Consider the following 17,204-nt stretch of genomic DNA (forward strand, 5'->3'; position numbering starts at 1 on the left):
GACTGCACTGAGCTTCGAGGTATGTTTAGTGACTTTGGGATGGTCTTGTACCCTTATCCAGATTTGTGCTTCTCTATTATCATATCCCTGACTTGTCTTTAATGCTGTCTTGTTTTAATTTTGGTTTGGTCTGTTGAAAATCTACCATACTGTTGGACCTCAGAGAGAGAGAAGGGCTAATTATTCAGGTGAACCTCCAGTTTTCTACATTAACAAAATTGGGTGTGTTGGTAAAGTAATATGCAGAATTGCACCTGAGGAAAGTTAACATCAGTACAAGTGGATGAATACTTTTTCAGCCTCAATTTTGGTTTATAATTTTTTGTAAATTGTTGACCTGTTTTGGAATTTTTTTCTTTTGTTTGACATGATGCACAATGTTTTGTAGATCAGCTCAAAAATCCTATTTCAATTTATTTTAAGTTTAGAAAATGAGCAGTAAAATGTGAACAACACATACAAAATGCTGGTGGAACACAGCAGGCCAGGCAGCATCTATAAACTGTCGACGTTTCGGGCCGAGACCCTTCGTCAGGACTAGCTGAAGGGAAAGATACTAAGAGATTTGAAAGTAGTGGGGGGAGGGGGAAATGCGAAATGATAGAAGACCGGGGGGGGGGGGGGGGTGAGATGAAGCTAAGAGCTGGAAAGGTGATTGGTAAAATGTGAAAGTAGTTGTGAGAGTGAATAATTTTTGAAGCCGCTATGTCATGAAATATTTTGCCACAGCACAGTGCAAGCTTTAAAATTGGTATAAGTTACAAAAATTAAATAAGTAGTGAAAAAGACGAATAACTGTGTAGAGTTCATGGACAGTTCAGAATCTGATGGCAGAGGGGCTGTTTCTAAAATTTTGAGCATGGGTCCTTGGGCTCCTGTGCCATCTCCCTAATGATAGTAATGCAGCGGGCATGATCCAGATCAGGTGGTGAGGGTCTTTAATGATGGATGCTGCCTTCCTGAGGTCCCACATTTGGGCATGTCTTTAGTAGCAAGGGGGGTTGTGACTGTGATGGAACTGGCTGAGTCTAGAATCTTCTACAACCTCTTATGATCCTGCACTTTGGAGGCTCTATACAGCCAATCAAAATGCTCTCCAAGGTACTTCTGCAGAAATTTGCAGAGTTAGTGGATGTTAGTTAATGAAGTGGAGCTGCTGGCATACTTTCTTCATGACTGCATCAATGTGTTGGGCTCAGGGTAGATCCTCTGAGATGTTGATGTTTAGGAAGTTGAAGCAATCACTGAGTACGTCCCTGTTCACTGCAGGTTTTAGTTCCTTAAATAATAAAAATGTAATTATTTATTTGGAGAGGCCGTTTCATCGCTAGAGCAGCTGGTCAAAAATGTACAAAATGGGGCCGCTTCTGTGGAAATGGCAATGGTCCCTTTATTGGGCAGTTTAAAGGATCTTTAACTCAAATTCCAGTTCTGATTGCTTGATGCTAATGAAAATAAAATCTGAGGTAGAGCTGTTTCTGTCAACACCATTAATCCCTCACTTAATAAATGTTTCAAAAATCTGTGCTGTGTCCTGATCATCAATTCTAATGAAAGTTCATTGACCAAAAATGCTCTTTCTCTCATCATCCTTTATTTAATCTGCTGAGTTTTTCAGACTTTTCTCTTTAGGATCAATAGTAGGAAACAATGATAGAATGAAACAGCTGGTGTTTGCCAAGCAATTGAATAGATTTATTTATACTCTGATATTTCAAAGGGAAAGGTAGAGTATTTGGAAGGTTTTTTCGGGTTACCTGTTGAATTATTCCACGTGATGTTGTGCTAAAACAATGCTGAGGCTGTTGATGCTTTGCTATAAAACTTTCAGAAACTATGGTTGCACAGTTAAACAGGAATTCTTGTATCTAAGTTGGCCGAAGACCACAGTTTGTAAGAGACTTGGCACTGACAGACATTATACTTGTTTTGTGTGTGTTTATTTATATTTGTATTTATTTCTGTGTGTGCACTTTTAAGCAATGTGCTAAATCTTAATTGCTACAAAGCAATTCGTCTTGTAACAAAATTTGAATTTATACAAGTGCAGAGTTTAATTCTTTCAGATTTTAATTATTAGAAATACTTCAGAATTAAAAGACCTGAATACATTTGTAGCATTTTCCTCCTTTTACCTCCTTGATCCAACCACTTTCCTCTCATTATTTCACTGTCTGTATATTTGTCAGTAGTATTAAACTTGCTCTCCCTGGTTATCACATTGCATGGCAGACAAGTTGTGCATTTGAAGTGATGTATGTTTGCTTCTCCTGTTCCTGCAGCTAGCAGCTGCTGTTATTCCCTGTAGCAGATGTTGACTTTCTAACCACCACAATGATGGTGAATAGCAAGGTCAAAAATAATGCATAAGAATGTGTATATACAGAGAACATGCCAATGAATTTCTATCCTTGGAAAAATGTCATTGAAAACATGGGTTAAAAACTGCCTTGTTAACCAACTCTGTTTCTTTCATGAGATTGATTTGATAATATTCTTTTCCTCTTTTAACAGGTAACTCATAACACCACCAGTAAAGTAATGGTGGTAAAAATTTACAAGAAAGATGTTGACCAAGATGTCATTGTACGTGAGATTAGTCTCCTCCAGAAACTCTCTCATCCGAACATTGTCAGGTAAAGTGATTGAAATGATCCTCACGCTTCATTACAAAGTTCCTTAGGATTGTATTAAATGATGGTAATTGCAAAATTCAGTAACACCTCTTTGCCTCAGTGGATACTAAACAGAAAAATCAGATTTATTTTTTTTGTTCTTGCACTGCAGGTGATGTTGAAATCTGCTCATTTTTAGTTGCTCTTGCAGACCATCACTTAACCTATAAGCTTGCTAGTCCAGTTGAGGTCAGTGTTTAAGTGAGACTGGATTTGAGTTATGAGTTGCTTTAAATAAAGTATATTAGTGATTTATTGCATCTAATTCCACAATGAACTAGTTCAGTTTCAGAGCAACTGTATCACCATACTTGGAATAATTTTATCTACAATAAAACAAAAATGTTGGAAACGTTATCCCCTAATTTCCTCACACATTGTATCTGTACAGATGTATGTTTCTTGTGTTAATCCAAGTATCAAAGGCAGAGATTTTTTTTAACTTTTCTGATCTTGACTATAAGGCCCCACTTAGTACTTGTCATGTCCATTTATAGAAAATTCTTCTGTGGTTGACAAGTTATTGGACTGTGAATATACAACATAGGTCATCTTTAGGATGCATCTAGCATTGGCCATTTTTTACTGCAGAAGTTATAATCTAAAGAATTTAGATTTGCATTTTACAGCAGTGAAAATATTAGAAGTTATTCAAGGAAATATGAGCACTGGGTAAAGATGTGTGATCTAAGGAAAGTTTCTGTAATTAGCTGCTTCGCTTTTCAGACTTTCAAGTTATTGTGGGCAGTTTTAACTTCCCTAATACTGACTGCAACTATCATGCTGAGGGCTCGTATAGGGTTGAATTTAAGAGTGTTCTGGAAATTTTTCTTAAGCAATATTTAGCAATATGGACCAATTAGAGGGGGATCAACCCTTGACTTCCTCTTGGGAAACGTCGCACAATAGCTGGGGAATGTTTGACATAATATTTCTCATCTGTAAATGTTGCCTAGATTGGAGAGCATGCCTTATGAGAATAGGTTGAGTGAACCCGGCCTTTTCTGCTTGGAGCGATGGAGGATGAGAGGTGACCTGATAGAGGTGTATAAGGTGATGAGAGGCATTTATCGTGTGGATAGTCAGAGGCTTTTTCCCAGGGCTGAAATGACTAACATGAAGGGTATAGTTTTAAGGTGCTTGGAAGTAGGTACAGAGGGGATGTAAGGGTTAAGTTTTTCACACAGTGATGGGTGCATGGAATACGCTGCCAGCAACGGTGGTAGAGGTGGATATAATAGGGTCTTTTAAGAGACTCTTAGATAGGTACATGGAGCTTAGAAATATAGTGGTAGGGAAATTCTGGGCAGTTTCTAGGGTAGGTTACATGGTAGGCACAACATTGTGGGCTAAATGGCCTCAATGTGTTGTAGATTTCTGTGTACGTACCATGCAGCAAGTTGTGAAAGCTAGAAATTTTGGAGACAAGAATACTGATGTTTTGAAACGTAACCACATTACAAAAGATAGTTGCTGGTGATCTTAAGGTTTGCAAAGGTGAATAGGATCTAATTAAGTGTATTCTAGGACGTTGTGGGAAGCTTGGGGTTGGGGGCTTGTCTCTTCCTAGTTACCCTTTATTCTTAATATACTTAGAGAACCTTTCGGGATTCTCCTTTACCTTGTCTGCCAAAGATATTACATGTTCTCTTTTTGTCCTCCTGATTTCCTCCTCACTGTAAATCTGGAATATTGTGTGCAGTTTTAGTCCCCTATGCTCCCTTTCTTTTTTTTTAAAAAAAGGATGCAGTAGGGAATCCAAAGGATATTCACCAGACTAATTCCTGGGAAGTGAATGTTGTCCTTTTGTGATAGGCCAGACAGTTTGACTTTGTAATCCTTGGAGTTTAAAAGAATGTGGGAAGGTAAAGAAGAATGATAAATATAAGGTACTGAGAAGATTTGACAGGATAGGTGCTGTGATGTTTCCAGAAGTAGAAGATTATGATCAAAAGATTCAGCCACAAAATTATGGACCTGTCATTTAAAATTGAGGGCCATCAATATTTAAATTCTTCCTTTTCAGTTTGACTGTGGCTGAACTCTAGAAGCCTTGTGGGCCAGTTTTCCCTGAACGCCTCAATTCCTTGATGAAAATGTGTTTGATAATCTAGCCTCCACCACCATTAGTGTATCTGAGGAAGAACTACTTCACCCAAATAATGGTTGGAGTGTGGACTGCATTGCCTAAGTGTGAGTGGTAACAAAGGCTCAACATTTCAAGTAATATCTGGGACCAACACTTGAATCTCCGGAATGCCATCTCATGTGCAAATGGCAGTCCCGGGTCAAACTTAAATTACTGTGGGATGTTGGACAGCTGTGGCAGGGCTTGAATGCTGTTACTTATAAAGTGAAGTGAAGTAACATAGCTGAAATGTCTCCATCCAAGCAAGGCTGCAGGCCCGGATGGTGTCAGCCCCAGGGTGCTCAAACCCTGTGCCCCCCAGCTATGTGGAGTACTTCACCATGTCTTCAACCTGAGCCTGAGTCTCCAGAGGGTTCCTGTGATGTGGAAGATGTCCTGCCTCATCCCTGTACCAAAGACAGCGCGCCCCAGTGGCTCCAATGACTACAGACTGGTGGCATTGACCTCCCACATCATGAAGACCCTGGAGAGACTTGTTCTAGAGCAGCTCCGGCCTATGGTTAGGCCACACTTAGACCCCCTCCAGTTCGCCTATCAGCCCCGACTAGGAGTTTAGGATGCCATCGTCTATCTGCTGAACCGTGTCTACACTCACCCGGACAAGCTGGCGAGCACTGTGAGGGTCATGTTTTTTGACTTCTCCAGTGCGTTCAGGACCATCCGCCCTGCTCTGCTGGGTGAGAAGCTGACAGTGATGTAGGTGGATGCTTCCCTGGTGTCATGGATTATTGATTACCTGACTGGCAGACCATAGTATGTGCGCTTGCAACACTGTGTGTCAGACAGAGTGGTCAGCAGCACTGGGGCTCCACAGGGGACTGTCCTGTCCCCCTTTCTCTTCACCATCTACACCTAGGATTTCAACTACAACACAGAGACTTGCCATCTTCAGAAGTTTCCTGATGACTCTGCCATAGTTGGATGCATCAGCAAGGGAGTTGAGGCTGAATACAGGGCTACGGTGAGAAACTTTGTCACATGGTGCGAGCAGAATCATCTGCAGCTTAATGTGAAAAAGACTAAGGAGCTGGTGGTGGACCTGAGGAGGGCTAAGGCACTGGTGACCCCTGTTTCCATCCAAGGGGTCGGTGTGGACATAGTGGAGGATTACAAATACCTGGGGATATGAATGGACAATAAACTGGACTGGTCAAAGAACACTGAGGCTGTCTACAAGAAGGGTCAGAGCCATCTCTATTTCCTGAGGAGACTGAGGTCCTTTAACATCTGCCGGACGATGCTGAGGGTGTTCTACGAGTCTGTGGTGGCCAGTGCTATCATGTTTGCTGTTGTGTGCTGGGGCAGCAGGCTGAGGGTAGCAGACACCAACAGAATCAGCAAACTCATTTGTAAGGCCAGTGATGTTGTGGGGGTGGAACTGGACTCTCTGACGGTGGTGTCTGAAGAGAGGATGCTGTCCAAGTTGCATGCCATGTTGGACAATGACTCCCATCCACTCCATACTGTACTGGTTAGGTACAGGAGTACATTCAGCCAGAGACTCATTCCACCGAGATGTAACACTGAGCGTCGTAGGAAGTCATTCCTGCCTGTGGCCATCAAACTTTACAACTCCTCCCTCGGAGTGTCAGACACCCTGAGCTGGTCCTGGACTTATTTCCACTTGGCATGATTAAATTATTATTTAATTATTTATGGTTTTATTTTGCTATATTTCTTCACTATTCTTGGTCGGTGCAGCTGTAACGAAACACAATTTCCCTCAGGATCAATAAAGTATGTCTGTCTGTCCGACAATAGCACTTCGCTTCCAGATGAGTTCAACACCTCCTATGCTCGCCTTGACTGTCAAAACACAGAGGAACCTTCACAAACTCCCACAGCCCCCAGTGACCCTGTGATTTCATTCTTTATGAACATCCTTCAGGAGGATGACCCCATGGAAGGCATGTGATCCATATTGGGTATGTGGCCAAGTACCAAAGATTTGTGCTGATCAACTGAGTGTTCACTGATTTCTTTAACCTCTTTCTTCAGCAGTCTGGGGTACCTTCCTACTTCAAGCAGGCTTCAGTTATACCGGTGCCTATGAAGAATGTGGTAACCTGCCTGAATGACTGTCATCCTGTAGTGCTTACGTGCTCTGTGCTGAAGTATTTTGAGAGGTTGGTGATGTAACACATCAACTCCTGCCTGAGAAACAACTTGGCTCCACTCCAATCTGCCTGCTGGCACAACAGGTCCACAGCAGATGGCATTTCATTGGCTCTTCACTCTGTAACATCTGGATAGCAACAATGCATAAATCAGGATGCTCTTTATTGACTACAGCTTGGCATTCAATACTATCATCCCCTCGAAACTAATCAATAAGCTTTGAGACCTTGGCCTCAATCCCAGCTGTGAAATTGGATCCTCTGTTTCCTCACTTGCAGACCCCAGTCAAGTCAGATTGGCAAAAGCATCTCCTCCACAATCTCCATCGGCACATTTGCACTAAAAGGCTGTGTGCTGAGCCCCTGCTCCATGACTGTGTGAGGCTACGCACGGTTCCAGTACCGTATTTAAATTTGATGATGAAACTACAGTCATAGGCTGAATCAACGATGGTGAAGAATCAGCATATAGGAAGCAGACTGAAAACCTGGCTGAGTGTTGCCACAACAACCTCTCAGCCAGTGTCAACAAGACCAAGGAGCTGATCGTTGGCTTCAGAAAGAGGACGCCACAGGTCCGTGAGCCAGTCCTCATTGTAGGATCAGAGGTGGAGTGGATCAGCAACTTTAAATTCTTCTGTGCTCTCATTTAAGAGGATCAGTCCTGGGCCCAGCAGGTAATGCAATTCCAAGAAAGCACGGCAGGGCCTCTACATGGAAGTCTGCGAAGGGCTCAGCATGACATCTAAAACTTTGGCGAACTTCTACAGATGTGTGCTGGAGAGTATATTGACTGGTTGTAGCACAGAAACACCATTGCCCTTGAATGGAAAAGCCTACAAAAAGTATTGGATATGGCCCAGTTCAAAACCGGTAAAGCACTCCCAACCATTGAACACATCTGCACGGAGTGTTGTCGCAGGAAATGAGCATCATTACCAAGGACCCCCACCATCCATGCGATGTTCAGTTCTCATTGCTGCCATCAGGAAGAAAGTACAGGAGCCTCAGGATCTGGTTTAGGAACAGTTATTACCCCTCAACCATCAAGCACTTGGATAGAGCAGATAATTCACCCAGCTTCACTTGCCCCATCTCTGAAATATTCTCACAGCCTATGGACTCACTTTCAAAGACTCTTAATCTCATGTTCTCGATATGTATTGCTTATTTATTTGTCATTATTTTATTTTGCATTTGCACCGTTTGTTGTCTTGTGCACATTGGTTGTTTGTCCGTCCTGTTGGGTGTGGTCTTTCATTGATTCTATTGTGTTTCTTGGATGCCCACAAGCAAACCTATCCCAGGGTTGTATATGGTGACATGTACTTTCTTATAAATTTACTTTGAACTTGAACTTCGAATTGCTCAGGCTGAGAAGGCTATGGACCGAATGCTGCTAACAGGACGGATGTTTGATGGTCAACATTGATGTGGTGCACTCTGGAGCCTGTTTCCAGATGTACAACATTATGACTCAATGTGCGCAGCCAACAAACATCTGCAGGCTGCTTTTCAACTGATCCAATTGCCTCTGAAGGAATCCAGTCTAAATATAGCTCTCCAGCCAGTAAACTTAGTTCAGACAAAACTTTGACGTGATGGAAAGTAAAACAATGAAAATCCCTTGTACCAATAAAATGATGTTTAGAAATGCTGAAACTGACTTGTAGGCTAGATAGCTGAACATGAGTCAAAAGGCTGATGTTTGCTGTTGTCCACTACCTATGGAAAAAGCCATTTTTTCTTGTGGCAGCTTGTAACATTGATCATGTGTGTATCCTGTATCATTACATGTGAAGTGTAGAAAATATTATTGATTGTAAAATGCATCAAAATCCATGCTCCGTCTTCCAGGAACAGCAGCAACTCCGGATGGCCATCTGTTTCAATTCTACTTCCCATTCCCTTTCTGACATGTCGGTCCATGGCTTCAATTACTGTTATGATGAGGCCACACTCAGGTTGGAGGAGCAACCCCTTATATTCTGTCTGGGTAGCCTCCAGTCTGATGGCATGAACATCTCGTAAAATCTCTCCTCTTCCCCCCCCCCTCCACCCACCTATCACCATTCCCCATTCCCATTTCCACTCTCACCTTATCTCATTGCCTGCCCAACATCCCCTCTGGTGCTCCTCCCCCTTTCCTTTCTTCCTTGGTCTTCTACCTTCTCCTATCAGATACCTCCTTCTCCAGCCCTTTATCTCTTTCACCAATCAATTCTCTGCTCTTTACTTCATCCATCCCACTCTCCTGGTTTCACCAATCATCCACCACCTTGAACTACTTCCTCCCCTTCCCCCACCTTCTAACTCTGACTTCTCATCTTTTCTTCCCCAGTCCTGATGCAGGGTCTTGGCCCGGAACATTGTTCACTCTTGTCTATAGATGCTGCCTGGCCGATTGCATTCCCCCGGCATTTTGTGTTTGTTGCCTTGGATTTCCAGCATCTGATTTTCTCACATTTGTGATTCTGATGTGTTGCTAATTTTCTTTTACAAATTAACAGGTCAGCACCTCAACTACTCACCAAACAGGTAGCTGGGCTTGAGGTAGAATAACTTGGAGATAGGGCCATCAATTTTAGTGCCAGATCTTTGACTTGTAATTTCTTAGTTTGCGGCACCAAGGATCTGTGAATGAATGAGATAGCGATTTGCAACGTATTGGTACTCGTTTACAAATGGTTAGCTTTTTACATTCAATCAATCTGATCAAAGTTCTCTGAGCAGCATTTCAATTGGTTCAACATTATACTTTTCAAATCATTACAAATTTCATCTTGTGACATTATAACGATAGCAAAGTAATCAGATATCTTTCAAATCAGGAAGCTCCAACAGTCAATTAGAAACGAGAACAATGCCCTTTACCTGGAACAATTTAAACACCTCACCTTAAGAAGAGCTCCAAGGAGAACAAGATAATTGCCAGATTTAATTGCAAGAAGCAACTTAGTACCTGTAGTGTTAAGTGTCGAGATGAGCTCTCAGGCATATTGTGTGACCCTCTTTGTTAGTAGGTTTCGTCACTTGGGAGCATCATTGCAAACCTATTTATTCTGCAGATGGTTTAATCCTAATGATATTCTGAAGTTTAAAAGCACAATTTTATAGTTTGTATGCTTTGGATGTGTTCTTTATTTGCGGAATGGTTTTCTATTCCTAACAGAATAAACAAATGTGTTATTGCTCTCTCCATTTTCTCTGCCTTGGTTACATTCTGTGGCTGTGGTTTTTTTTTTGCAAGGATCTAATCAGGATCAGACTTTCAATTGTCAGTCTGATTCTTTTTCTCTCCACCCGTTAATCTTTTCAATTGTGGAAGGCTTCAGAGCTATGCCAGATTTTGGTGTACAACCACTGACCAACGTGACAAAACATTAGTAAGTTGCATCTGTGTAAATGGCACATGGGAGGATGTAGGATTTTGTGAATAAAACATGTGAGAGTCATTTGTTGTGCTTAACAAAGGTCCAGCCTTTTACTTCCATTTTGAATAAACCAAAAGCAATCGCCTTGCACTGACATCATTATGTCAGACATCGTCCGTTAAAGTGAACACCATAACTCAATGGCGGTGCTTGTGAATTATGTAAAGCAGCTTCTATTATGAACAATGTGTGTCACCCATTACATTACCCTATGACGACATTAAGGAGTGGTGATGAACAGGAGGACCTAGGGGTCTGTCTATATTTCCCTGGTTGTGCCAATACAGATCGGTTTGTTGTTTGGTTACCAATTAACCTACCAAGTGGTACGTCTTTGTACCATGTGCTCACAGGGAGAACATACAGATTTCTTACAGGCAGTAGTGGAAATTGATCCTGGGTCACCTGTACTGTAAAGCACTATGCTATACACCACACTACTGTGTCACCCATGCTTGTCTCCGAAGGTTGAGGCATAGAATGTAAGAGTTAGGACAGTAAAGTCGTGACTTTACAAAACATTGATTAGGCCGTAACTGCAATATTGTGCAGGTCCAATTGCCACACTAGAAAGGATATGATTGCACTGGAGAGGGGAAAGAGAAGATTCACAGGGATACTGTCTGGATCAGAGAACTTGGCTGTGGGCTGCAATTGGATAGGCTGTTCTTCTCTCCCTGAAGCCGAGGAGGTTGCAGAATGCCCTGATAGAGGCGTATAAGATTATGAGGCATAAATAGAATTCATAGTTGGAATCCATTTCTCATGATAGGGGTATCAAAAACCGAAGGCCGAAGGTTTAAGATGCGAGGAATGAGCTTGAAAGATTTGATGGGAGGAGTGTGATTGCTATCTGGAAAGTTTGGCCAGCGGAGGTAATGACATCAGATACAATCTCTTATTAAAGGTACATTTAGACAGATACTTGAATAGGCAAGGCATAGATGGATACACTCCTAATGTGGGCAGGTAGTAGATAAATGAGTAAAAAGGTCAGCTTGGATGTGGAAGGCTGAATGGCCTAATTCTGTACAATTGTGACTCACACCAATGTCACCATTTAACGTATCTGTTTCCACCTCAATAATGCCCCCAGCCCAGACCCTCCAACATGTCTGCTTTAGAGCACTTCATTCATAATCCCACTTGACTTGAATATTCAAATGTGTACTTGCTCTCATCCCCAATAACTCGAAGACCTCATTCATGTCCTAACTTGTAGCAAATCCCGCTCACCCATCGTCCTTCTACTTATTGGCTGACAAACACCCATGGTTCTGCAATGCCTTGATTTCCACAGTCCGTCTTGCCCTTTCCATCCTCTGCAATTCCTGAGGCATCTCCACTACTTAATGAGCTGCTTGCTCATTCTTAAATCATCACCTCCATCACTGGCACCCATGCTGTCAGCTGCCAGCATCTCACGCTTTGAAATTTGAGGGAAGTCAGATTGGCAAAAAGAAGATATGGGATGGATCTGGTGAGCAGGAGTGAAGAAACTCCCAGGAGATTTTATAGGTATATGGAGAGTAAAAGGGTGGCTAGGGAGAGAATAAAAGTCAAGGTGTGGAACCACAGGGGATGGCAAGGAATTTAGTGAATAGTTCTCTTTGGTTTTTACAGTGGAGAAAATAATGGATGCTAAAGGAATGAGTGTTGACTTGCAGCACATACAAATTACCAGGGAGGGAGCTATGGCAGTCTTAAAGGGTATTAAAGTGGACATATCCCCAGGGCCTTAAGTGTTTCATTGGGATCTTCTGGGAAGCTAGGGAAGAAATTTATGAAGCCCTCGTGCAGGGATATTTGCTTTGTCCTTAGCCATGGGTGAAGTTCCTGAAGACTGGGTGTGCCCTGCATTGTATCATTATTTAAGAAGGGCATTGAAGACCAGTTTGAGATCCACAGGTCAGTGAATCTATCATCAGTGTCAGGTAATTAATGTACGAGGTGCTGAGGGACAGGATCTGTCAACATTTCGATAGACACTGTCTAAATGGTGTCAGTCAAAATGGCTTTATGCATGCATGTCTGATAGGTCTGTCAGGAGTAACCAAGAGAAAAGGTGAGAGTAGAACAGTAGATGTTTTCCATGTGGACATTAACGAGGCCTTTGACAAGGTCCCCATGGTAGGCTAGTGTGGAAGATTAGATTGTGTGGGATCCAGGGAGAAGTGGGCCTTTGGAGTCCTAATTGGTTCAGTGGTAGAAAGCAGAGGGTCATGGGTGTTTGGCATGGTGGTCTTCATCTGTCAGGGCATTTAGCATAGGAATTGGCATGTTATATTGCAGTTGTACAAGAAGTTGCTGAGACCTCCTTTTGAGTATTAAGTACAGTCTTAGTTACCCTGTAATAGGAAACATTATTAAACTAGAAAGAGTGTAGAGAAGATTTGAGGATGCTGCCTGAACTCAAGGGCCTGAATTCCAGGGAAGAGTTTGACAGGCTAGGACTTTATTCCTTGGAATGTAGGACATTGAAGGGTGGCGTTCTGTGTTACTCTTCACTGGAAGACCCCAGCAGCATGCCAGAAATTCGAGTGTGTCAGGGTCAGAAGTGAGTGCAATTGTTCTTGCTAAGGAAAAAGAGCATGAGAAGCTGAAATGTCTAAAGATAGAATGGTGACCTGGACCAGATGTTATACACCCATAAAGAGATGGCTGAAAAGATTGTGGAGGCATTAGTAATGATCTTTCAAGAATCACTAGATCCTGGAATGGTTTTAGAGGACTGGAAAATTGGGAATGTTACACACTCTTTTAAGACGAGAGGGAGGCAAAAGACAAGGATAGGCCAGTTAGCCTGATTTCAGAGGTTTATTATGTTAGAGGCTATCATTAAGGATGAAAATTCGTGGTACTTGGAGTACACATGGTTTCCTTAAGGGGAAATCTTGCCTGACAAATCTGTTGGAATGCTTTTGAGGAAATATCAGGTAGGATAGGCAAAGGAGAATCAGTGGATGTTGTTAATTTGTATTTTCAGAAGGCCTTTGACAATGTGTTGCACATTGGGCTGCTAAATAAGATAAAAGCCTGTAGTAATATGGGAAAGATACTAGCATGGATATACAATTGGCTGGTACGAGGCAGAGTGGAAATAAAGGGTGCCTTTTTCTGGTTGGCTGCCGGTGATTAGTGTTGTTCCATAGGAGTCGGTGTTGGGTCTGCTTCTTTTTGTGCTTTATGTCAGTGATCGAGATAATGGAATTGATGGCTTTGTGGTCAAATTTGTGGTGTATACCATCTGGTCCAGGTCATGTTTCTATCATTATGCCTTTCAGTCTCCTGGGCACTTTCTCCTTAGTAAGAACAGCTGCATTCACTTCTGACCCTAACACTCTGGAGTTTCTGGCATGCTGCCGGTGTCTTCTAGTGAAGATTAATGCAAAATATGCAGTCTGTGATACAAAGACAGGTGGAGGAGCAGGCAATGTTGAGGATAGGCAGGGAGACTACAAATGGACTTAAATTACAATAGGTAAAGAAATGGCAAATTTAATATGATGTAGGGAAGTATATTTCATGTACTTTGGTAAAAGGAATAAAAGCATAGGTGTTTTTAAATGAGGGCGAAATTCTGAAATCAGAGGTCCAAAGGGACTTGGGAGTTGTGGTGCAATTTTAGATTCTCTGAAGCTTAACTTGCAGGTTGAGTTGGTGGTAAGACTGGCAAATGCAATGTTAGCTTTCATTTTGAGGGGACTAAAATACAAAAGCAAGGATGTAATGCTGAGGCTTTAGAGGTTAGACCACATTTGGAGTATTATGAGCAGTTTTGGGCCAAATAATGAAAAAAATATGTTGGCATTGGAGAGGGTCCCGAGGTGATTTATGAGAATGATTATGAATGAAAGGGTTAACACGAGCGTTTGATGGCTCTGGGCCTGTACTCACTAGAGTTTAGGTGATGAGGGGGAATCTCATGGAAACCTACCTAATATTGTCAAGACTAGATGGAGTAGGTGTGGAGCGTATATTTCCAATTGTGTAAGAATCTGGGATCAGAGGACAGAGCCTCAGAATTGAAGGAATTCCCTTTAGAACAATGATGGGCGGATTTCTTTAGCCAGAGATTGGTGAAATTGTGGAATTCATTGTTGTGGAGGTCAAACTATTGGGTTTATTTAAAGCCAATGATTTATTTGATAGATTGGTGATTTGTAATGCTGTTGAAGGTTATGGGGCGAGGGCAGGAGAATGGGGTTGAGAAGGATAATAAATCAACCATAATGGTATGGTGGAGCAGACTCGATAGGCTGAATGGCTTAATTCTGCTCCTACGTCCTGTGGTCATGTAGATGCATATGAAATTGGAGGGTAGAGTGACTGCACATAATCTTTTTCAAGACAGCAGGTGAAAGGTTTAAAAGGGAGAGGAGGGGAAACTTTTCATACAGAAAGTGGTGCATATATAGAATGGGCTGGAGAGTAAGTGGTTGGAGTAGTTAGAATAATGACATTCACAAGGCATCTGATAAGTACGTTGCTAGGAGGAGTTCAGAGGTATATGGGCCAAACACAGGCAAGTGGGATGAGTTTGAACACCGCGGTCAGTGTGGATGAGTTGAGCTGAAGAGCCTGTTTTCAGGCTGGGTTACTGTCTCTATTGTCACCTTGTGTAACCAAATATATATATGGACAGTTGTTTGATTATACTGGTCAGGTAAGTGAGGATATTTGTTGCCATGATTGTGTGTCCTAAAATTTAGATGAGGTATTATTTGCCCCCCCCCCCCCCACCACCAAGTAAGAGTCTATACCTTACAGAGGTATACCTTACCTATAAATTGGGCCTCCCTAGCATTGGTTCTTCTGTGGATTTGAGTAGTTGGCAGTGACAGGGCCTCAAATGATAGATCCATGAATCCTCTTGACTACCCTCACAGTCCTTTGATAGCTATGTGAACGGCTATTTCAACTTTCTATGTATGTAATATTTTATAGAAAACCTACAGCACAATTCAGGCTCTTCGGCCCACAAACTGTGCCGAATATGTCCTTACCTTAGAACTACCTAGGCTTACCCATAGTCCTCTATTTTTGTAACCTCCATGTACCTATCCAGGAGTCCCTTAAAAGACCCTATTGTTCTTGCCTCCACCACTGCCACTAGCGGCCCATTTCACGCACTCACCACTCTCTGCGTACTTAAGAAAAAAACATTTGCCCCTGACAGCTCCTCTGTATCTACCGCCAAGCACTTTAAAACTATGTCCTCTTGTGCTAGCCATTTCAGCCCTGGAAAAAAGCCTTTGACTATCCACACGATCAATGCCTCTCATTATCTTGTACATTACTATCGGGTCACCTCTCATCCTCCATCGCTCCAAGGAGAAAAGGCCGAATTCACTCAACCTATTCTCATAAGGCATACTCCCCAATCTAGGCAACATCCTTGTAAATCTCCACTGCACCCTTTCTTTGGTTTCAGATGTCTTTCCTGTAGTGAGGAGACCAGAACTGAGCACAGTACTCCAAGTGGGGTCTGACCATGGTCCTATATAGTTGCAACGTTACCTCTCAGCTCTTAAACTCAATCCCACAGTTGATGAAGGCCAATGCACAGTTTCCACGTCCATTATGTTTAATAATGGATGAAATAATTTAAGTAACACGACCTGCAGCGCACAGGTGCCAAATTCTGGAACGCACTGGTCCCCATGATGGTGTTAACCAGTGGTTCTCTGTGGAACGGCTGACACGAGAGTAGTATGGTGCCGGCTATCACTACTATATTCTTGTGGTAGTGACTTTAACACTCTTGTTACTGTAAGGCTACTGCTTAAGCATTTTCTGCGGCATGTTAGATGTGGAAAAACTCTAATAGTCTGCTTTCTGACTGTTCAGAAATTCTGATGGTTTAACACCCAACTCGCCAGGAATTGTTTGCTGTGCCACTTCGATTTACCACAAATCCATTTCCCATGCTCCCTTTCCATTCCCCTGTCTCATGCACTCCCTCTAATCCACCCAGGCCTAAAATGTATACTGAAATGCTTTGTGAGTCAGCTGCCTGTTATAGAAATCAATATTTAACTTCAAATTGTTATCTTCAAGTTATCAGAACAGGGAACCACCCCACCAGCTTCACACGTACTGTACCTCACCAAAATAATTGCCATCTAGAGTGGTGGAGTTTTCCAGCACAGAATGGTGCTGATGAATATGCTGTCCTGAGCTAGTTCCATTTGCCTGCATTTCCTCAAATGCCTCTAATCCATGAACCTAACCTGATGTCTTTTAAACATGGTAATTCTATCTACTTCTACCACTTTCTCTAACAACTATGCAGGAAAATCTGTCCCGCAGACCCCTCTTAATCTTTCCCCTCTTGCCATAAACCTATTCCTTCTAATTCTGGACCCCTCTCATCATCATCATCAGCAGATGCCATGCCCAGTTTCAGCTTTGACTGCCATGGCCCACACACTCCTGTTTTGGGTCAAGTGGATCAATTCATTGGTATTCATTTCCAGTTCTCTGGCTGCTGTCTCCATCATCATTTGTCTTTGCCTTCCTCTTGCTTTCTTCCCTTCAATCTTTCCCATAATTACCGTGCATTCTAACTCCTCTTTCCTAATCACATGTCCAATGAAGTTACATTGCCTTTTCATGATCTCATACATTATTTTTCTTTTTGTGCTTGCTCTGTTCATGCCATGCTCATTAGATATTCATTTTGTCCATGATATTCTTTGCATCCTCCTCAAAAACCACATCTCTGCTGCTTCAATTTGTTTCCTCATGTTATTAGATATTGTCCAACATTCTGAACCATATAGCATAACTGGGTAAACGTAACATTTCAGTACACTGAGGCAGGTTG

The 17,204-nt window shown here is 42.2% G+C and overlaps 1 protein-coding gene across 3 annotated transcripts in view; it reads left to right on the forward strand.

Moving 5' to 3' along the window:
- Positions 1 to 17,204, forward strand: part of LOC140730963 (dual specificity testis-specific protein kinase 2) — a 156,534-nt gene that overhangs the window by 108,273 nt on the left and 31,057 nt on the right. For all 3 annotated transcript variants that reach the window (XM_073052076.1, XM_073052077.1, XM_073052075.1), the window contains one exon: positions 2,515 to 2,636. In XM_073052076.1, coding sequence (XP_072908177.1) covers positions 2,515 to 2,636 — 122 coding nt within the window. The remainder of the gene's footprint in view (positions 1 to 2,514; positions 2,637 to 17,204) is intronic.

This window comes from Hemitrygon akajei, chromosome 7 (assembly GCF_048418815.1).
Source record: "Hemitrygon akajei chromosome 7, sHemAka1.3, whole genome shotgun sequence".
In the NCBI taxonomy this organism is placed as follows: domain Eukaryota; kingdom Metazoa; phylum Chordata; class Chondrichthyes; order Myliobatiformes; family Dasyatidae; genus Hemitrygon; species Hemitrygon akajei.